Source organism: Sminthopsis crassicaudata, chromosome 5 (genome assembly GCF_048593235.1).
Source record: "Sminthopsis crassicaudata isolate SCR6 chromosome 5, ASM4859323v1, whole genome shotgun sequence".
NCBI classification, from domain to species: Eukaryota; Metazoa; Chordata; class Mammalia; order Dasyuromorphia; family Dasyuridae; genus Sminthopsis; species Sminthopsis crassicaudata.
In genome coordinates this window covers 203,276,052-203,299,350 of record NC_133621.1, presented here as the reverse complement: position 1 = coordinate 203,299,350, position 23,299 = coordinate 203,276,052, and the positions used below count along the sequence as shown (strand labels likewise).

At 38.6% G+C, this 23,299-nt stretch overlaps 1 protein-coding gene across 1 annotated transcript; it reads right to left on the bottom strand.

The window, feature by feature from the left end:
- Positions 1 to 17: 17 nt before the first annotated feature.
- LOC141543766 (uncharacterized) lies at positions 18 to 23,076 on the bottom strand. The gene is made up of 22 exons (XM_074269492.1): positions 22,843 to 23,076; positions 22,606 to 22,762; positions 21,340 to 21,465; positions 20,300 to 20,441; positions 19,397 to 19,428; positions 18,757 to 18,789; positions 12,621 to 12,668; positions 12,308 to 12,361; positions 9,140 to 9,193; positions 8,796 to 8,897; positions 7,436 to 7,543; positions 6,649 to 6,702; positions 6,326 to 6,424; positions 5,522 to 5,629; positions 4,605 to 4,658; positions 4,273 to 4,374; positions 3,431 to 3,538; positions 2,644 to 2,697; positions 2,321 to 2,419; positions 1,517 to 1,624; positions 606 to 659; positions 18 to 375 (listed from the first exon to the last, which is right to left on the bottom strand). The coding sequence occupies exons 2-22, from the start codon at positions 22,706 to 22,708 to the stop codon at positions 185 to 187; spliced, it is 1,833 nt and encodes a 610-aa protein (XP_074125593.1). The 5' UTR covers positions 22,709 to 22,762; positions 22,843 to 23,076; the 3' UTR covers positions 18 to 184.
- Between the last annotated feature and the right edge of the window lie 223 nt (positions 23,077 to 23,299).

The window sequence follows — 23,299 nt, the reverse complement described above, 5'->3', positions numbered from 1 at the left end:
TTTCATTTATTTATTTATTTATTTGTTTTATTTAATTTATTTTTTTCTGTTTGTATTTGTGTCTCTCTTGTGATTTTTCCACTGGGTTCTCATTTTTCTTCCCAACAGAGTTCATAAGGAATTGTGTATTCCTAAGGTTACTATGCATGTGACAGCAGGAAAACACCCTTGGTTCTGCAAAATGTTATATAGGTATATATCTATATCCAGAAAAGAAGTAGTGTAGCAAGAAGAGATAGCCAGGGCTTAGGCTCTCTCTGAAGCGGGCGTCACCTGCAGGGGCTCCAGTGGAACTGCTGCTGCCAGCTGTTGACTTTCCCTTAGTGGTGCTTTCAGCTCTGTTTGTCCCACTGGCTCCTGTAGTCCCCGTTGCTCCTGGGAAAGAGGAGAAAGGGAGAATCAGATGTACAGGCAGTGGCCATGAAATGGTCATCTGGAGTGGAAATGTCTTGAGGGCTCCAGGCGCGGAACTCTGGGGGGCAGAGGGCTACGTGTGGGCCAACCAAGGTTTTTCAGGGGCCCTCGGGCGACTGTCTGGCTCGCCGGACTGGGGGCACAGGGGTAACACGAGAAGCAGGGTGCTGAGCCAATCTCACCAGAAGTACCTGGGTTGGAAGTTCGAGAGTTGTCCTTGGTCCCTGAGGGAGTCGCACCGGGGCCTGCAACAATTGGGACAAATCTCAGATGAGAAACCCGTGCTGGGAGCCCCCTCAGCCTCATAGCGAATGGAATTCGATGGTATGCACACTCAGAGAGCTGAAATCCCATCTGTCTTTGGATGTGTCTATGTGCGTGTGTTTGCTCCTTGGGGGTGTGTGTGAGTGTGAGTGTGTGCGTGTGTGTGTGTGTGTGTGTGTGTGTGTGTATGTGTGTGTCAGTGTGATTGTAGTGTGGGAGTCTCGGGTGCTGCCTGGGGAAATAGCCACATGTGAAAATGGGAATCCATGCTGGACCTGAAAGGAAGAGTGTCCTTGGAAGAGCAGATTGGGATTCTAGAGGCCAAGTAGGTGCGGCTGCCAATGTGGAGGTAGACAGTAGGTAGAGAGAGGCCAGTCAGGCTCAGCTGAGCCGCTGAATCTTTCTGGACTTTTTTGGGGAGATGGTTCCTGCCTCATTGTGTGGCCTGGCCATGTACAAAGTTTCCGAGATCGGGGTCGCCATTGTAATGGACCCCACAGCAAGAGCTGGCTTAAAATATGCCCCTTTGCCCGGGAAGCAGATGAAGGGCAAAGCCGCAAGTTGTGGGGACGGTCACGCTGGGCCAGCAAGTGAGGCTTCGGGGCTGTCCCGAGCAGAGAGAAAACATGGCAAGCTGTTTTTCAGCTTCCCAGGTTGTGGGGGCTGCCTCCACCATGGCAGTTGGAAGCCTTTGACCGCCAGGAAAACCAACGGATTGAGAGTACAGTGGGCCATGCCTGTTACGAGGCTCCCTTTTGGCTTTCGTCTGTGCCTCGAGGGAGACCTTCCAAAGGATCTATTGAAGGCCCAGAAGATCTCTGCTCTGCCCCTAGCTCACCTTGGCTGAGTAAGCTGGAAGTGGAGCTAGAGCTCGCAGATGGCGATCTTCCCGCTGGGGTGGTTTCTGCTCTGTTTGTCCCCATGGCTCCTGCAGATGTGGCCCCTTCTAGGAGGAGAAGACAGCAGAAATGCGAAGCTGAAGGCAGGGCAAGGTCAAGGAACAAGCTGATGGAGCAGCTCTTGGGTGTGTAAGGAGTTGGGAGCCGCTCTTTGTGTGGTGACCCAAAAAGTGGAAAATGCGGATTGGAGAAAGCCCTGGAAAGCTTGCCCTGAACTGAGGCTGAGCGAAAGAAGCTGAAGCAGGAATCCAGTGGCCGCCATCCCAGGAAGCCTCTGTGATGATGAACCCTGAAAGACTTGCTTGTCCTCAGTGCTTTAGTGATGCAAGGCAATCCCAAGAAGCTTTGGAGAGAAAAGGCCATCGACATCGAGAAAGAGAGCTAAGGAGATTGAGTGAAAATGAACACATGCTCTCTCTTTCCTCTTTGTGGCCAGTGTTTCCTTCTCACTCAGCTTGTTTTCCCTTGGTTCTGCTTTTTCCCTCCCAACATCATTGAGAAGGAAATGGGTATTACAAAAGGGAATCTCCATGTCAAACCACCATAATAAAACTATGGATGGACAATGAGATATCTATATCTATATCTATATCTGTGTATGTGTGTGTGTGTGTGTGTGTTCATGTATATTTATGTATATCTATCTCTCTCCGTATATGCATGTAAAAATATAGATATATCAAAGTGCAAGGCTGGAGGAGAGAGACAGCAAGGCTCCATGATGGGTGGGAAATGTGCGTCACCTAGAGGGGATCCAGTGGAAGGGCCGCTGCCAGCTGTTGTTCTTCCCTTAGTGGTGCTTTCAGCTCTGTTTGTCCCACTGGCTCCTGAGGTCACCATTGCTTTTGGGAAAGAGGAGAAAGGGAGAATCAGATGTACAGGCAGAGGGCATGGAACGCTCACCTGGAGGGGAGATGCCTTGAGGCTAGCAGGCGTGAATCTCTGAGGGCCCATGGCTACATTGGCGGGCCAGGATATCACGTGTGCCTGTGGTTTCCCAGGGGCCCTCCCGATTCTATTCCTGAGTGGTGTCAACAGGGTGCTGAAGCAGTCCTTTCAGAATTACCTGGGTTGGCACTTGAAGAATTGTCTTGGGGCGCTGAGGAGGTTCCACTTTGGCCTGCAACAATGGGCACACAAGTCAAGTGAGAAACCTGTCTTGTGATCACCTTCTGCACAATGCTGAAGGGAAGTGTCAACATGCACTCTTGGAGGGCTGAAATCCTAGGGGTGTTTGCCTGTGTCTGCTTTTGTGCCTTGGGAATTGGGTCTGTGTGTCTCGAAGAAAACAGCAAAATGTGGAAAGAGGACCCATTGGCGGGACTGAAAGGAAGAGTATCCTTGGAACAGGAGAGTGGGATGCAAGTGGAGCGTGGAGGAGAGGAGGGGGCAAAGATCAAACGTGGAGGAAGAAGAATGCAGAGCTAGGCCAAAGAGACTCAGCTGGCCAGCCGCATTTTTTTGGCGTTCTTAGGAGATGGTTCCTGCTTCAATCGGTGCCTTGGCCATATAGAGAGTTTTAAAGAAAGAAAACCTCAGCAATTCGAATGGAGCCATGAGGAAGAGAAGGCTTCCCCTCTGCTCCCTTGCCAAGAAGAAGGGCCAAGGACAAAGCGCTAGGAAAGGTCAAGCTAGACCACCAGCAAGTGACTCTTTGGAGCCGAGAAATGGGTGTCCCGAGCAGGGAACCAATGCTAAGCTGCTTTGGAGCTTCCCTACTGGGGCTGATTGGGAAGCCACAGGGCAGAGAGAAGCGTTCACTGTGGGCAAGGAAGTTGGCTTTTGGCTTGGCTCTATTTGGTGAGCTAGCCTTTGCAAAGGCTCAGCAGATGTCTGCTCTTCCACTGGCTCACCTTGGCTGAGAGTGCTGGCAGTGGAGGTGGAGCTCGCACTTGCCGATCTTCCCGTTGCAGTGGTTTCAGCTCTGTTTGTCCCCGTGCCTCCAGCGGATGTGGCGGCTTCTACAAGGAGAAGAAAGGGAAAACGCCCTGTTGAAGAGGGGCCAATGGCAAGGAAGAAACTACGGAAGCAGCTGTTTGGGATGGAAGGAGGTTGGAGCAGCTCCCTTGGTGGGGACACACAGGGGGGGACAGGAGTAGATGCCCATCCCTTAGGGAATGGCTGAATAAGTGGTGGCCCCCAAGGTCATGCAATAGGATGATTCTATCACAACTGATGATCTAGCTGATTGCAGCCAGATCTGGAAAGACTGACATGAACTGAGGCTGAGCGAAAGCAGGAGAGCCAGGAATACATTGTATCCAGCCAGAGCCAGTTTGCATGATGATCGTCTAGGAAAGCCTTGCTTCTCTGCAGGGCTGTCCTGAGGCAAGGCAGTCCCCATCCACTTGGGTTAGAAAACGCCATCTGCCTCCAGACAGAGAACTCCACAGATTGAAGGCCAATCAACACCTTCTCGGCTTTTCATTTATTTATTTATTTATTTGTTTTATTTAATTTATTTTTTTCTGTTTGTATTTGTGTCTCTCTTGTGATTTTTCCACTGGGTTCTCATTTTTCTTCCCAACAGAGTTCATAAGGAATTGTGTATTCCTAAGGTTACTATGCATGTGACAGCAGGAAAACACCCTTGGTTCTGCAAAATGTTATATAGGTATATATCTATATCCAGAAAAGAAGTAGTGTAGCAAGAAGAGATAGCCAGGGCTTAGGCTCTCTCTGAAGCGGGCGTCACCTGCAGGGGCTCCAGTGGAACTGCTGCTGCCAGCTGTTGACTTTCCCTTAGTGGTGCTTTCAGCTCTGTTTGTCCCACTGGCTCCTGTAGTCCCCGTTGCTCCTGGGAAAGAGGAGAAAGGGAGAATCAGATGTACAGGCAGTGGCCATGAAATGGTCATCTGGAGTGGAAATGTCTTGAGGGCTCCAGGCGCGGAACTCTGGGGGGCAGAGGGCTACGTGTGGGCCAACCAAGGTTTTTCAGGGGCCCTCGGGCGACTGTCTGGCTCGCCGGACTGGGGGCACAGGGGTAACACGAGAAGCAGGGTGCTGAGCCAATCTCACCAGAAGTACCTGGGTTGGAAGTTCGAGAGTTGTCCTTGGTCCCTGAGGGAGTCGCACCGGGGCCTGCAACAATTGGGACAAATCTCAGATGAGAAACCCGTGCTGGGAGCCCCCTCAGCCTCATAGCGAATGGAATTCGATGGTATGCACACTCAGAGAGCTGAAATCCCATCTGTCTTTGGATGTGTCTATGTGCGTGTGTTTGCTCCTTGGGGGTGTGTGTGAGTGTGAGTGTGTGCGTGTGTGTGTGTGTGTGTGTGTGTGTGTGTGTGTGTATGTGTGTGTCAGTGTGATTGTAGTGTGGGAGTCTCGGGTGCTGCCTGGGGAAATAGCCACATGTGAAAATGGGAATCCATGCTGGACCTGAAAGGAAGAGTGTCCTTGGAAGAGCAGATTGGGATTCTAGAGGCCAAGTAGGTGCGGCTGCCAATGTGGAGGTAGACAGTAGGTAGAGAGAGGCCAGTCAGGCTCAGCTGAGCCGCTGAATCTTTCTGGACTTTTTTGGGGAGATGGTTCCTGCCTCATTGTGTGGCCTGGCCATGTACAAAGTTTCCGAGATCGGGGTCGCCATTGTAATGGACCCCACAGCAAGAGCTGGCTTAAAATATGCCCCTTTGCCCGGGAAGCAGATGAAGGGCAAAGCCGCAAGTTGTGGGGACGGTCACGCTGGGCCAGCAAGTGAGGCTTCGGGGCTGTCCCGAGCAGAGAGAAAACATGGCAAGCTGTTTTTCAGCTTCCCAGGTTGTGGGGGCTGCCTCCACCATGGCAGTTGGAAGCCTTTGACCGCCAGGAAAACCAACGGATTGAGAGTACAGCGGGCCATGCCTGTTACGAGGCTCCCTTTTGGCTTCCGTCTGTGCCTCGAGGGAGACCTTCCAAAGGATCTATTGAAGGCCCAGAAGATCTCTGCTCTGCCCCTAGCTCACCTTGGCTGAGTAAGCTGGAAGTGGAGCTAGAGCTCGCAGATGGCGATCTTCCCGCTGGGGTGGTTTCTGCTCTGTTTGTCCCCATGGCTCCTGCAGATGTGGCCCCTTCTAGGAGGAGAAGACAGCAGAAATGCGAAGCTGAAGGCAGGGCAAGGTCAAGGAACAAGCTGATGGAGCAGCTCTTGGGTGTGTAAGGAGTTGGGAGCCGCTCTTTGTGTGGTGACCCAAAAAGTGGAAAATGCGGATTGGAGAAAGCCCTGGAAAGCTTGCCCTGAACTGAGGCTGAGCGAAAGAAGCTGAAGCAGGAATCCAGTGGCCGCCATCCCAGGAAGCCTCTGTGATGATGAACCCTGAAAGACTTGCTTGTCCTCAGTGCTTTAGTGATGCAAGGCAATCCCAAGAAGCTTTGGAGAGAAAAGGCCATCGACATCGAGAAAGAGAGCTAAGGAGATTGAGTGAAAATGAACACATGCTCTCTCTTTCCTCTTTGTGGCCAGTGTTTCCTTCTCACTCAGCTTGTTTTCCCTTGGTTCTGCTTTTTCCCTCCCAACATCATTGAGAAGGAAATGGGTATTACAAAAGGGAATCTCCATGTCAAACCACCATAATATAAAACTATGGATGGACAATGAGATATCTATATCTATATCTATATCTGTGTATGTGTGTGTGTGTGTGTGTTCATGTATATTTATGTATATCTATCTCTCTCCGTATATGCATGTAAAAATATAGATATATCAAAGTGCAAGGCTGGAGGAGAGAGACAGCAAGGCTCCATGATGGGTGGGAAATGTGCGTCACCTAGAGGGGATCCAGTGGAAGGGCCGCTGCCAGCTGTTGTTCTTCCCTTAGTGGTGCTTTCAGCTCTGTTTGTCCCACTGGCTCCTGAGGTCACCATTGCTTTTGGGAAAGAGGAGAAAGGGAGAATCAGATGTACAGGCAGAGGGCATGGAACGCTCACCTGGAGGGGAGATGCCTTGAGGCTAGCAGGCGTGAATCTCTGAGGGCCCATGGCTACATTGGCGGGCCAGGATATCACGTGTGCCTGTGGTTTCCCAGGGGCCCTCCCGATTCTATTCCTGAGTGGTGTCAACAGGGTGCTGAAGCAGTCCTTTCAGAATTACCTGGGTTGGCACTTGAAGAATTGTCTTGGGGCGCTGAGGAGGTTCCACTTTGGCCTGCAACAATGGGCACACAAGTCAAGTGAGAAACCTGTCTTGTGATCACCTTCTGCACAATGCTGAAGGGAAGTGTCAACATGCACTCTTGGAGGGCTGAAATCCTAGGGGTGTTTGCCTGTGTCTGCTTTTGTGCCTTGGGAATTGGGTCTGTGTGTCTCGAAGAAAACAGCAAAATGTGGAAAGAGGACCCATTGGCGGGACTGAAAGGAAGAGTATCCTTGGAACAGGAGAGTGGGATGCAAGTGGAGCGTGGAGGAGAGGAGGGGGCAAAGATCAAACGTGGAGGAAGAAGAATGCAGAGCTAGGCCAAAGAGACTCAGCTGGCCAGCCGCATTTTTTTGGCGTTCTTAGGAGATGGTTCCTGCTTCAATCGGTGCCTTGGCCATATAGAGAGTTTTAAAGAAAGAAAACCTCAGCAATTCGAATGGAGCCATGAGGAAGAGAAGGCTTCCCCTCTGCTCCCTTGCCAAGAAGAAGGGCCAAGGACAAAGCGCTAGGAAAGGTCAAGCTAGACCACCAGCAAGTGACTCTTTGGAGCCGAGAAATGGGTGTCCCGAGCAGGGAACCAATGCTAAGCTGCTTTGGAGCTTCCCTACTGGGGCTGATTGGGAAGCCACAGGGCAGAGAGAAGCGTTCACTGTGGGCAAGGAAGTTGGCTTTTGGCTTGGCTCTATTTGGTGAGCTAGCCTTTGCAAAGGCTCAGCAGATGTCTGCTCTTCCACTGGCTCACCTTGGCTGAGAGTGCTGGCAGTGGAGGTGGAGCTCGCACTTGCCGATCTTCCCGTTGCAGTGGTTTCAGCTCTGTTTGTCCCCGTGCCTCCAGCGGATGTGGCGGCTTCTACACGGAGAAGAAAGGGAAAACGCCCTGTTGAAGAGGGGCCAATGGCAAGGAAGAAACTACGGAAGCAGCTGTTTGGGATGGAAGGAGGTTGGAGCAGCTCCCTTGGTGGGGACACACAGTGGGGGACAGGAGTAGATGCCCATCCCTTAGGGAATGGCTGAATAAGTGGTGGCCCCCAAGGTCATGCAATAGGATGATTCTATCACAACTGATGATCTAGCTGATTGCAGCCAGATCTGGAAAGACTGACATGAACTGAGGCTGAGCGAAAGCAGGAGAGCCAGGAATACATTGTATCCAGCCACAGCCAGTTTGCATGATGATCGTCTAGGAAAGCCTTGCTTCTCTGCAGGGCTGTCCTGAGGCAAGGCAGTCCCCATCCACTTGGGTTAGAAAACGCCATCTGCCTCCAGACAGAGAACTCCACAGATTGAAGGCCAATCAACACCTTCTCGGCTTTTCATTTATGTATCTATCTATCTATCTATCTATCTATCTATCTATCTATCTATCTATCTATCCATCCATCCATTCATTCATTCATTCATTCATTCATTCATTTATTTATTCATTCATTCATTCATTCATTCATTTATTCATTTATTCATTTATTCATTCATTCATTCATTTATTTATTTATTTATTTATTTGTTTGTTTATTTATTTATTTGTTTATTTGTTTATTTATTTATTTATTTCTGTTTATTCCACCCCCAAAGCAAGTGAAAGAAGCAAACATGGTTGAAGAAGAGGAATTGAAAGGAGAGAATGGGTTTTAGGTAGCACTTTTGCAAACAGGAAAAGATCATCTCTAAATCCCATAATTTAATTTTATTCTTAAATACATTCCCAATGAGAGTAAGAATTGGAAAGACTGGCTTTCATATTCTCAGATCACCTCAACCAATACAATGCTAGTTGCCTTGCCAGTGTATGCTCCATTGCCAAACAAATGAGTTTTCTTCTTTTCTGAAGCTAGCATGGTTGGAAATGAGAGTCCCTTGGGTAAGTTCTAGGTAGCCTGGCAGAATCAAAATGAAGTACTCCTTGTCCACTTCTTTGGCTGAGGAGGTTACTTGGTAGTTCAAATGTTGGTCCTCAGTGAACCAAGAACGTCGATGAGCCTCCTGTCTTTTCATACCCAAAGGGAAGTAATTTAGTCATGGCCCAACTGACACAGGCTCCATCAAGAACTAGGCTGGCTGGAAGAGATACCAAGTGTTTAGCACATCTATGAAATGTCACTCACCTGGAAGGGCTCTAGTTGAATTGTCACTGTCAGCTGTTGATCTTCCATTAGGGGTGGTTTTAGCTGTGTTTGTTGGATTGATTCCTGGGTTCAAGACTCCTTCTGTGATAAATATATGGATATTTAGATGTATAGCTAATGGACATGGAATGGTCTGGATTTTGAAATTCTTTTGCAAATATGCAGTCTATTCTCTGATGGAAAATTTCCACATTTGACTGCCTCGTCAATTTAGGGTTTTCATGCATATTGCTACTTTCCATATAGGCTTGTTGATTACCTAATGAGTTATTTTGTCATAGTCACTGCTGAAAAAAAATTTAAATTTGTCTTTCCTCAATTACCTTCATTTGGTCTTCCAAAGGTTTCCATTCTTCCTGTTGATGTTCCACTTGTTCCTACAACAATTATGAAAAAACTCAGATCAAAAGAATGTTTTGTCACTCTTTTCTGAACATTCCCTAAATTAAATAGATGACTGGCACATCTGAATCACTCAAATCATATATGTTTCTGTGAGTTTGATTGTGAGTGTAATGTGTGATATAAGTCTAATATGTTCTGTATTATAAAATCAAATGTTCAAATGGGTAACCTTGATTTGACTGTGAGGAAGAGTGTTCTTGGAAAGTTAAGTAATTTATTTTGCATGGTGAGTTAAAAGTAAAATGTGGAGGAGATATAGTTAAAAAGGTTTTATATGTAGCTAAATATGTTTCATCTACTCATGAAAGGGATCTTGCTTTAAACTTCTGTGATTCTTAGATCTGAATGCAATTTTCCCATACCTGACAACTCTAAATTAGGTTTAAAATGTAGCAGTAATAAGATTGATGATTTTCATATGGGATAATTCCTTAATGCAATTAACTGAATTTATGTCATCTGAATTTTTCTGTCTTGTTTAAATACATGATATTGTTTATAGTGGGTTTTTTTTTTTTGTTTAAATTCTCTTACGTAGTGAAATTTGAGAAACTATTCTAATGGAAATATTAGACAAAGCAACTTCTTTTTAACCTAGATGTTGTTAGATTTTAAATATAGCTTTTAAAAGAAAGTGATTAAAAAATCAGATATTTTTGAAAACTGTTGAGGTAGGAGGCAGAACCAAGATGGCAGAGTAAAGGCAGGAACTCACCCGATCTCTCTGAACTGCTTCAAATTCCTTTAAATGATAACTCTAAATAAACTTTAGAATGTCAGAACACCAAAAAAGACAGAGTAGAACATTTTCCAGTCAAAGATGACTTAGAAAGTCAGAAGAAATGGTCTGTGATACCCGGGTGGAAGTCTGGTGTGAAGTCTTGGTGAAAGCTGGTCCAATGAAGCCCTGCTCCTGTCTGTGCCAGTAAAGCAGGAATAGGTCTGGGAACCTTTGAGTCAGTGATAGTACTGATGACTTCCAGATTTCTCAGCCCAGAGACACCAAAGAAGACTTAGAAGGTCAGCAGAAAAGGTCTGTAGCAACAGGGTAGGAATCTAGTTGGCAATCCCAGTGCAGACCCAGCCCTAGCCCCAGCCTCAGTACCTCAGCAGGACCTCAGAATCAGTAGCAGCATTGGTAGTTTCTAGACCTCTCAACAATGATATGAAAAAGATGCCTAGGAAGATTGGCAGCAAAGTTTGTCAGTAGGGTGAGAATGCTTGGTAAAACAGCAGATCAAAAGGAGGTTATGTTTTTCCACTGACTCCTATGGATGTGGTTGCTTTTCAGGCAACAACAGAGAAACAGGTGGTGGTTGAGTAGCAGAGAACAACTGAAAAGTGATGAACTGGTCTCTTTGCACAGTTATATATTTAAGATCATAGATATGTACCTTTGGTTAGATGCATGTATTTAATGAATAGGTCTGCATGTGTATATCTGCATGACTACATAAGCTACTTGTATTATCTCAAGGGTTAGGTAATAGGGAGGGTTAAATAGAGGATTTTATAATTGAACCTCCAAGTGATAGAGAATCACTAGAGTTTATTAAATAGAGAGTTGCCATGATCAGCCCTGCACTTTAGGAATATCATTTTGATAGTTGTGTGGAGAAGTGATAAAAGTGGGGAAAATTTGTAGAATGGAGACCAACCAGAAAGCTCATTGAAAATCAATTCATGCATTGAATAAAGTCTCCACCAGGATATTGGCAATTAGAGAGAAAAAGGGATCATACAAGAGAAATGTTATGATGGTAAAATCAATAGGTTTTAGGAACAGATTATATATGAGATGTTGAAGAGTAAGGAATCAAGGATAGCACTTAATACATAAACCTGAGTAATGGCAAGGTTGGTGGTACTATTGAATGGGTCTGGAAGTGAGTATATCTCTGTTCACATCATAGAAGATAAGAGAGCGGGAAAAAACAGATATATGCTTATGGAAATAACCAGAGAAAGTACGAGGGAGGAAGAATGTTTTATAATGGATAAATAATTGAGAAGAGGAAAAGAAAAAGAGGGAGAGGAATAGGATTCATTCCCAGATAGCCATCTGGGATTTCCTTTGCTGGGATTTCCAGGGATGAGAGATAGAGATGAGTCTATTAATGTTTGCAATAAGAATGGGGAATAGGTCAGAATCCATGGTCTTTCTATTATAAGTGGAGCATTGTCAAGCCATTATTGATCTTCAAGTCCAAAGGAAGACCACTGCATAGAGTTTCAGGGACTCCAACAATCTGGTTGCTAGGGTAAATCCAGTGGCCATCACACCAACCTCAGGAACTTTCTTAGATTTGATGAAAAGGAGAAGAGGGCTGTTGTTGGCTGCTCATGTCCTTTATTTTTCATAATTTGGCAGTATGCTATGAGTTTGGGGAAAGAATGTCTAGTAGTAACATTTCAAAAAAACCAAGCCAATTGTGAACAAAGCTTACTGACTTAATATTCAGCTATGGATCATCCATTACCTCCTGCTGAAAATATACCTCTTTAATAACACAGGAAAAAGTAAACAGTGAGAGCCTTGGGATCTGAAAGATGTTGGAAAGTCTGTGCTGACAACATCCAATAAAAGAAATCCGAAGAGAAACAGAACATGTTGTGTGTGTGTGTGTGTGTGTGTGTGTGTATGTGTGTAAGAGAGAGAGCAGCATGTTTGCATCACTGAAAATAAAAGGGAGACTTGCATTTAAATGGATGGAGTAGAAGGGAGGGAGAGGAATCATGTGCTACAGAATAGAAAGAGGAAGGAATTGAAAGAGGAGCAGGAAGAGGCTTCAGCTCCAGGTGGCTATCGCCTCTGTGCTGAAATTTCCATATGTATTAATTCAACCTAAAACTGTCCCAGTCATTCCTGGAAAGGTTAAGGTAATGGATAAGCATGGCAGTATCCCTTTCCCAATGAGCAGAGCACATACCACAACTGATCCTCACAGATCTAGAAGCACAGAAAGGTACTTCTCCAGGCTTCCTTACATTAAATAGATTCACACATACAAAGGCAACACTGACACAGATCTTCCTATTAAGGAACTTACATTTGACTAAGATGCACCACTTGACTATTGGTTTACCTGTTTGGAGGTTTCCCATTGTAATAGTTGTGTCCAATGTTTGCCCACTGGTAACTGGAAGGGAAAAGGAAATGAGTCTAACTTACCAGTATCTAAGTCTGTGTAAGTACCAATCCATCATAGTATAGAGGCAATAGAAGCCCTCTCTTAGGGATTCCTCTAGGGAAATTCTTGGGAAAATTAATTGTTTTCCTGTGATTCTTCGCTATTCTACAAACCAAGTCAATGACAAATATCTGACAAATAACAATGGCAATGACTTGGGAATCTTATTTTATAGTTAAATGATGCAGAAAAAAAGCCTAGCACTTACCTAATTTACTTCCAGTGACTTGACTGGCTAGTGATTTAGTGGTAGCTTCTGAGGAAGAGAAAAGCAGAACAATATTAATGCTTTATTATTAATTTAATCCTTTCACTAAATTCAAACTTCTTGAGCATTTTAATACTCAAAAAGGACTGATGGTAGGATCAGGAAATTTCTGAAGGACAATTTGCTAAGAGATTTCTTACTTAGGATGATGCCTTATTTTTATTTTTGTTTTTCTTTTTCGTGAAGCAATTTGAATTAAGTGACTTGCCCACGTCACACTGCTAGTGTCTAGTGTCTGAGACCAGATTTGCCTTCAGTCCTTTTGACATCAAAGCCAGTGGTATATTCATTGTACCACTTAGCTGCCACTTAAGATGGTACCTTTTGAGCTGGTGATAATCTGAATTAATGATAGTGTGGTATTTCCTAATAAAAAAGGAAAAAAATCTAAGAATAGAAAGGTGACCAATTTACATGTCCATGATTTGGCAAGGGATAACACAGCCAGAAGGCAATATAATAATATTAGCCTTTTACCACAAAGGCATGTCAGTCCTAACTGAAGCAGGGCATTGAATTTTCATAATAGAAAGATTTAAGTTCAGGTGAATCAAGTTAAGTTCATAAAAGCATTGACTCTGATACTCTAATCATTTTGGTTGTTTTTTTTTTTTTTTTTTTGAGGCTGGGGTTAAGTGACTTGCCCAAGGTCACACAGCTAGGAAGTGTTAATTGTCTGAGACCAGATTTGAACTCGGGTCCTCCTGAATTCAAGGCTGGTGCTCTATCCACTGCGCCACCTAGCTGCCCCACTCTAATCATTTTGGTTAATGAATAATATACAGTTCTCTCAGCACTAGTTTACTGGTTCATCTTAACCCCTTAGATTTCCATGCTCTGTCTTACCTGGCCTCATCTGGCCTTACCTGGCCTGGCTTTTTGAATTATGTTTGTTATTATAGATGCAGCCTCATTGACCCCAACCAAGAATTTCAGTTTCTTTCTAAGAGTTTGCTTGATCATTGCTCTATGTCAATTCTGTTTTGGGCAAATAATTTTCTTAACTGAATTGTCATCTGTATCACTCCCCTGTAATGTTCTTAGTTTGGTTTTCTGGAGGTCTTGGGGCAGCTTTTGTTGTAAATTTGCCTTGCTTTCTCTGGCCCTGAGTCTTGAGTCCGAGGGCTTTTGCTTCAGCCTCCAGCCACCACAAAGGTGGATGATGTAATGAATCTGTCTCTATTCTCTCCTCATATAAGCTCCCAGCTTATATGCTTTGCACTGAGTATAAGCCAATCATTATATCACCAGGAAACCATTAGTTGTTGTAAAATTAAATCAATCATACTGAACTTAGAGAACTATTAAGCACCATTCTAAACTAGATAACCATTGTCTCATCAATTCCACTGACTTAACACCTTGTAAGAATTCTTGTTTCAGAGTTCTGGCCTATAACATTCCCCCTTAGTATGATTACCTCAAGGACTTATATTGAGTTCTCTTTTTATATACTTTTGCACTTAATGAGCTTTTCAGCTTTAATTGGTACAATTATCATCTCTATTCTTATAATTACGAAATATAATACATCAAATTCTATATGATATGTAAATTACATATACATTAAATAGATATGAGTAATATATATTTATGTAATATATTAATACAGAATATATTATAACATAATATGAAAATATAATTGTATATATACTCTACTCATTTTGCACTAATATATTTGTATATTATGTTATAATATTATATACTGTATTATGTTATATATTATCATATATTATTTATGCCATATAACATATGTTTTTATATATAAATAAAACTTAATATATTATACATAACATATTATATCATGTATAATGTATACATGATGTAATATATACTATAGTATATAGCATATGTAATATAATTTATAAATATTTTATATGTTATATATTACATTAGATAATGTATTCCATTAGTATATAAACTCCTTGATAGCAGGGATTGATTAATTTATGTATTTGTATCCCTGGGACATAGTAGAGGCTTCATACTATTTGTTAATTAGTACATATGAATAGAGAATTCAAGTGACATATGAAGCTACATAGAAAATAGAGATTGGACTAGTATGTGTTGACTGTTTTCTCTGGAGGTTTTTTTTTTACATTATTATATATTATAATCCTAGTTATATTATTATAGATAACACATGTTTATTATATATACATTATATTAAGTATAAATACTTTATTGTTTATGTAAATACTGTATTATTATATATGATTTATTTTACTTAAAATCAATTACAAAACCTTGTTTCTAACTCCACAATATTTATTATTTCTCTTGCTTTCTCACTATTACATAATCGCAACCTTAGTTCATGCTCTTGTGAACTTTTTCCTAAATAGTCTCCTACTCTCAAATCTTTCTTTGGCTGCAATCCAGCCAAATTATTTTCTTAATGCACAGATTTGACTTTGTCCCTCAAACTCCAGTGGTTTTCTGCAACCTCTAAGATTGAATATAATTTTTTCCTTTGGGTATTTACAATTTTTTACAACCTGACCCTGATCTACCTTTCTTTCTTTTAGATAGCATCTTCCTTCATATATCCTTTATTGTTAATTTGGGTATTTATAATAGTCAAAATAACTTATTCACTCACAGTTAGTCTTAAAAAATATATTGCAGTTACTGTATACAGTGTTCTCTTGGTTCTATTCATTTTGCACTTCATTATTTCATGCAAGTCTTTCCATGTTTTTTATGAGATCAATGAGCTCATCTTTTTTTTATAGTATAGAAGTATTTCATAAAAATCATATATCACAATTTGTTAACCCGTTAACCATTTGAAGGGCTTCCCTGGAATTTCCAGTTCTTTGCCAACACAAAGAGACTTGCTATAAAGATTTGGGAATATTTAGATTCTTTTCCTTAATCATCTTTGGAAATAAACCCACCAGTGTTATTGCTAGGTGAAAGGGCATAGGTAATTTAGTAATTATTTGGGCATGATTCCAGATTGTTCTTCAAAGTAGTTTTGGATCAATTCACAGTTTCACCAAGAATGAATTGGCATCCTAATTTTTCCATATCCCCTCCAACATTTGTTGTTTTTCCCTTCAATCATTTTAACCAGTCTGGTAGCTATAAAATGATATCTAAAGTTTGCTTTAATTTGAATTTTTCTAATCAATAATTATTTAGAGCATTTTTCATATGACTATAAATTGTTTTGACTTCTGCAATGGAAAACTGCCTGTTCATGTTGTTTAACCATTCATCAAAATGGGGAATGATTCATATTCTTTTAGATCTGACAAAGTTCTTTATATATTTTAAATATGGGACCTTTATTTGATAAATTGTCATAAATCCTTGCCCCTATTTTCTGCTTTCCTTCTAATATTGGCTATATTTATTTTATTTGTACAAACCTTTTAAAATTTAATGTAATCAAAATCATCCACTTTAAACTTTACTTTGCTTTCCACCTCTTCTTTATTTATAAATTATTCACTTATTCATAATGCTGATAAATAGTATGTTCCATTTTTTCTAATTTTCTTGTTCTCTTTTATTTCTAGGTAATAAATCCATTTTGACTTTTTCTTGGTAAATGGAATATGATATTGGTCTATGCTCAGTAGCTGCCATACTACTTTTCAGCTTTCTCAACAATTTTAAGCAAATAATGAATTCTTATCCCCAAATCTTGAATCATCACACTTGTCAAATACAAGGTTATTATGTTTATTTCCTGCCGTAAATTGTATGTCTACTCTTTTCCATTTATCTACCTTTCCATTTTTAGCCAATATGAAATAATTTTGATTATACTATTACATAGTTTATAATATAGTTTAAGATCTGATACTGCTAAAACTCTTTCCTTTAATTTTTTTTCATTTTTTCCTATGATATTCTTGACTTTTTGTTCTTCAAAAAGATGCCCATATCCTACTGTTTCTTCTTATAGAGTTTTGTTTATAATATATAGGTTATTTGTGTGGATTTATATTATATTCTGCTACTTTACTAAAATTATTAATTGTTTCAACTTTTTAGTTTTGTATTTAGGATTTTATATCTTATATAGGATTTTATAAGCATATCATCATATCATCTACAAAAGAGATAGTTTTATTACCTCATTCCCTGATTCTATTTTTCTTTTTTTACTGTTATTGACAAGATTTTTAATGCAATATTGAACAAGTTGGTGACAATGGGTAGCCTTATTTTATATCTAGTTTTATTGGAAAAGCTTCAAATACTTGCCAATGCTTTGTCAATTTAAGAAAAAATCCATTTATACCAATATTTTCAAGTGTTTTTAATAAATGTTGAACTTTATCAAAAGCTTTTCCTGCATCTAATAATAAAATCATATGATCTTAAAAATTATTGACATAATTTTGCTATTTACAAATTTGTGATTTTATGTTATTATTGATCTGATCAATTATGTTAAGATTATCCTTATGTTAAACCATTCCTGTATTCCTGGTATAACTCTTACTTGATAATAATACATATCTTTGTAATATAGTATAATCTTTTAGCTAGTATTTTATTTAGAATTTTTGCATCCACATTTATTAATGAAATTGATATATAATTTTTTCTCTCTATTTTTACTCTTCTTGGTTTAGCATCATATTTCATAAAAGAAGTTTGTTTGACATATAATTGGGCAAAATAACTTCTTATAATTGCTTTAACTTCACCTCTGTTAATAGGATAATCACAGTTTTAATTTTTACTACTAGTGATTTGATTTTTTTCTCTTTTTAAAATTATATTAACAAATTATTTATCAGTTTTATTAATTTCCCTCCCCTATAAAAACAGCTCCTAGTTTTATTTATTAATTTGGTAGGCTTTCTTATTACTCTCAATTTTATTAATCTTACCTTTAATTTTTAATATTTTCAATTTAATGTTTAACTGGAGATTGTAAATAGTTTTTTAAAACTGCATACCCAATTCATTAATCTGCTTTTTCTCTATTTTATTAATATAAGCACTTAAAGATATAAATTTTCCTCTAATCAGTGCTGTTGCTGTATCCTATAGGTTTTGATATGTTATCTCATTATCATTCTAATGAAATTATTGATTGTTTCTATGGTTTGTTCTTTAATCCACTGATTTTTTAAAAAATTAGATTGTTTAATCTCCAATTAGTTTTTAATCTATATTTCCTTGGTGTACTCATTAAATAAAATTTTACTGAATTATAATCTGAACATATTTTTATTATTTTTGCTTTTAACTATAAAGTTTTTATGTATTAATATATGTATAATAATAATACTTTTACAAAGATACCAGAATCACTGAGAAATAGGTATATTCCTTTCCATTTCCATTCAATTCTCTCCATATATATATCCATATTTATTTATCTACCTACCTATCCACTGGATCAACCAGGGTTTTTTTTTTTTCCAACAATGCAAATAACATTATACTTGGTGCCATATTCACTTCAAAATTTGTGATTAAAAGGGCTAAATGTGATGTTAATCAATAGAAAATTATTATGTTTGGAGAATATAGCAACTCCTAGAATAGTCATTTTTCTTCATATTGAGGTAGGAGAATATAGATTTCTAAAGTATAGACAACTTTTTAAAAGGGAGTCCTCTTCACTATAATGTTAGTTTGAAAGAGGTCTAATTTGTTTTCTGCTAGAATGATTGTGTGGGCATAATTGAAATAATCCTATAGAAGAAAAATCAACCAAATAAATTTTTAGGGGAAAAATTAAGTCAATTGCTTTTATTTCTGTACTATAAAATTTCACTCCAGTGTTTTATAACTCAACAAAGTTTTCTTCAATGGAAACTTTCATTTCTATGTCTCATTCCACTAGGGTTCACATTTTTAAGCTAAATTCTGAATTCTAATTAGAAATCTTAAGTATGGAAAGTAGATATCACATATTTTAAATATGTAAAATATGGTGATCCTTTATCATCTCTCCCAGTTCTTGTTATGTATTACTTAATAATTCTTTTTCAGTACATTGACTGATCCAAATTGCTCATCACTTGGTTTTTCTTATAAAAAAAATATGCAATAGCAAACTGAAAAGTACTTGGATATAAATATACGAAGCATTTACCTGAACTTGTCAAAGCAGGACGTGTAGTAGCTTCTGTAATAATCACAAAGTAGCAATTAAAAGCAAAGAAAAAATATTATCTTCTGGTTTAGAACCTGTATCTGCTATGACATTTCTATTCTTTTAATTTTTTAGAAATGACATTTTCTATTCTCAGGAGAAAATAAACAAGAAGTAATACAGAAGTAATGAAGATATCAAAATGTTTGTTCACATGGCTGCATGTCACTCTTAACTGACTCTTTTGTGGACTTGGTCACTCTTTCTAAGCTGTTCCCCATTCACATTCTAGAATACTTTGATTGATAATCAGGTTCATAGCTTTTGCATCATGGCTTCCAGAGATAGTTCAGTAGGTGAGATCCTAGATAGTAGGAATTCATTTCAGTAGCAATTCATGTGTCAACTATCCAGAATAAATGCTAGGAAGGAAATGGCTTTGGGAAGCAGACTACATAGTACTGGCAAGGAGATAGCAGAGATAATATTGTAAATCATGTGCATGTCCACTTTTAAATTTTGTTTTTACAATAAGTTGGATAGCGTGTATATTTTCTATAATGTGTGAATTTTTGATGGGGAAAATTCATCATCTATTCTTTCATAAATCAATTGGAGAAAAAAAAATACAATTACTCACCATTGCACTGTAATTGTCCTGCTATGCAAAAACTGAAAGTTAAATTAAAAAATAAGAATGATAATTAACATTCCTCCTCACAAAAGTAGACTTTTAGAATATATACTCTTTCACTTCTAAATTACTGTCAAAAAAATAACTTTTGCCTAATATTGAAATACAATTGAAGGCTCTACTCTCAAAATACCAGTAATGTTTGTTCTTACTACTGAAGAAGAAACAAAACCACAATTTACAATTCACATCTACAATTACACTACATAACATTCCTAGTTATTTCAATGGATATTCCTTGTTAAAAAGAGACAGTTTAAAACAAAGAGCAGGACATGAATTTAACTTCTGCATCTTCACCTTCCAACACCATTCTGCTTTTTGACAGATATAAGCTGTAAAATATAAGCTATTGGACTTTCTTCCCTGAAGCCTCATTGGTATCATATATATTTGGAGTGTGATATGTTTAACTAACAGACTTTTGTGAAATGTCTCCAGTATTTGGCACTATGAAAATTATTATCTAAGAAAGTTATATCCAGATGAGATGATATAAATATTCAAGAAATACACAACTAATAATTTATTTTTAAAAAATCTGTTATTTGGTTTAATGAATATTATAATTGAAAATGACATGCATTTGTCTGTACTATATATCAAAGATCTGAGATTTCATTTATATGGGAATTCTATACACCAATACTGAGAATCACTCATAAATTAAGTCATGGAGAAACATAACCATTGTCAAAAGAAGTAGTGAATATCAGAGGGATTCAAAGTCAGGTCTCCTGACATCAAATCTATCACTCTATGCCCTATTCCAAATGTATTCAGTGCATTAATTTTGAATAAAATTTCAGATGGAGAATTGAATATTAGAAAAAATAATAAGTACTGTACCATGTTCTTCCACATTCATCTTCAATCATTCCACCTGCTGGTATTACATCATTGTAGAAGCAGCTGCAATCTGATAATTTGACACACTTCATGGTGTTTTCATCCAGATAGGGGGCACTGTCAGGGCATTTAGCATAGCAACCTGTATATGAAAATTATTGAATTAATTGCAACTCTATTGATATCACCATGTATAAATTTATTTGGTAAAGTTAGTTATTCCATAGCCAAATACAGATGATGTCAAGACTTCACATATATTAGAAGAATTTATAAAAGCAACAGGACTCAGACTAAATCTTTCCTACAAAGCTTCAATTAACTAGAATAATAAAATTATAATTAAATTTTGAGTTAAGTATCAGTAAATAATTTTTTTTCATTTCCAGTATCATTAATGAGAGTCTTTCAAAATTCTTACAACAGGGAGTATATTCTTTTGTGATTAAGATTCTTGAAGTATCATCATTCTGAATATCAGTTATTATAGATGGAGATATAGAAGATATAAACAATTAGTTCAAGGCTTAACATTTCATATTCTGGATATGTTAGGCTTTTGAATTCTTGATATCAACTTGTTTTATTTTGAGTTGTATCACTTTCCCACAAAAAAGTGTGGCTATTGTAATTTTTTTTGTTTCCCTTAATGAATTTATTAAAGGCAAAATCCATCCATTTGTCAGGTGGTATAATGGGTAGAGTGTTGAATTTGGAATTAAGAAGCCTTGAATTTGGATAGTATCTCAAACACTTTCTGCCTCAATTTCCTCATCTATAAAATGTAAACAATAATAGCATTTGCTTCAAGAAGATTGTTGTGAAATTAAAAAGAAATAGTGTATGTAAAGCATTTTGCAAATCTTAATACATTACACAAATGCTAACATTGTATTGCAAAAAATGTTTTTACTTTTTAACCATTATTTGTTAGGAAATGAGCAAAACAGATTTTGTAAATAAATTGTATGTAGTACCTTACAGTTTTACAAAGCAAGACTCCTTTATGTTCCACAGAAATTTATCAAAAAATTCCTTACCTTCCAAAAGAGTAGCAAATTTTTGTCCAATAAGGTGATCTTTGCATGTTTTTGCTTTCACTGTTCCACAGGGCTCATAATGCCAGCTGCATTCACCAGGAGCATTGTAAAAATCACAATAGACAGCTGTAATTGAATTGTGCTGAATTACTTTCATTTGTGGAGAGATAACTTTAATCTTTCATTTACCAAAATAGATTTTTTTAAAAAGTTCTCATGTGAAAGAGGTAATGAATTTATACAATATTTCATTCATTCCTAGTCAATTCCTCTGACTTTATTTTCTACATAAAGATTATCTATAAGATAACACATGGGATAAATTACAGGATGTTCTAAATATGTTTCTAAGTTTTGCTTAAGACTGCATTTGAAAAACTGAACTTTCCTTTGACCAGAACAAAAACTGTAATTTATTGACCACTAGAAGCAAAATCTTTTAAAGTTAGTCTTCATTTTATTCAAACTGACCTAGCTACTCACTGTACATGATATTCTATCTTCTGCCTTATGCTTTTGCACAACTCTCTCTCCCACCTCTCTCCCACTTCCCCAATCTGGAAGGTATTTTCTACTACTCAAAGAATTTTCAAGACTAAGTCAGATGCTATTTCCTACATTAGGCCTTTCTAGATTTTCCAGTCATTACCACTCTTTCGCTCTTGAAATTGCTTTGTATAACTATTTATTTCTGTACAATTTGTATCTCTCAAGTGTAAGCAACTTGAAGGCAGAAATAAATTTATATTTTTCTTTATACCCCCAAAGCCTAGCACAGGACTGGACCTCTAATAGGCATTCAATAAATGTTTAATGAATTGAATTATGCAAAAGCTTTCTAATAGTTTTAACTTTTAATGAAATGAAATGGAATTCACTACTTAGAGTAGAGATTCAGAGATCCAGGACTGTACTAAGTGATATTATTATCTGTAGAAATACAAAAAGAATTTATTGATATGATATATATTATACATACACACATATATTTATGTATGTATGTACGTATGCATGTAGACATGCATTTGTTTCCATCCAGGTATTCTTTTTAGAAACAAGAGCAATGAAAACTGAAAATCTGAACCACTACCACTGTCAAAATGTTCTCACAAAAACAAATAATTACTCAAACAAGTAACATTTCTAGTTATACAATCTTATTTAAAGAATGTGATTCTTTTTAAAAAAAAAATCCTTCCCCCCGAGCAGAACAGTTCTATGTAAAATGTTGTTATATTGGCTATTGCAGTCTGTTATTTTGCTTACGGCAAAGGTCTGGCTTTCTCCAAGAGACACAAACTCCAACTGCACTACAAGCTTCTGCATACATGGCCACAGCAGTACAGAACCCAAGGTATTTTCCTTCCATATCGCATGCACAGGCTTCCTCCAAACATGCTGTATAGTAAGCATCAGGATTGACCTAAACAGCACACAGTATATGAGTTTTCTCTGCAATCAGGAAGGACATTTTTGTAAATAACAGAATGACGAAAGTGTTACCTTGTTATGGCAGTCTTTAAACGTGCTATCTCTGATGATTCCACATTTTCTTAAAGCCCATGCTTTACAATATGGATTAGAATCACATGGAAAAGCTTGTACCACTGTGTCTGAACACTCTTGACTTGTTTTCCAACTATTTCCAAATTCCAATGCTCCAACAGCTACTGATGCATGCCTTGTAGTGAAATCATCCTTGAGATCTCCATTATTATTTCCACATAGACCACATACTTTTCCCTGCATTAAAAGTACATTAAAAATGGAATCGCTCTTGAAGATATCATAATTGTACTTTACCAGTAATTTACCATGTAGTTAAGACAGGGGGATTAAGGGTAGCTACTCACCTGAAATTTCCCAACATCCCCCTTCAAATAATTTCAAAATAATACTTTAAATCAAGTTTTGGAATGGCAAAACCAACAAAAGTTTAGAGTGAGACATTCTTCTGGTC

What these genes read in the sequence shown, in the direction of transcription:
- LOC141543766 (XM_074269492.1), bottom strand. Translation starts at nt 22,708, where the DNA reads ATGGAAGGAAAATACCTTGGGTTCTGTACTGCTGTGGCCATGTATGCA. An exon ending in GAGAAAGCCAGACCTTTGCC is followed by an intron (nt 21,466 to 22,605) that starts GTAAGCAAAATA and finishes ATTCAATTACAG; the next exon opens with CTGTCTATTGTGATTTTTAC. An exon ending in TTCCAGCTTACTCAGCCAAG is followed by an intron (nt 4,659 to 5,521) that starts GTGAGCTAGGGG and finishes CAATTGTTGCAG; the next exon opens with GCCCCGGTGCGACTCCCTCA.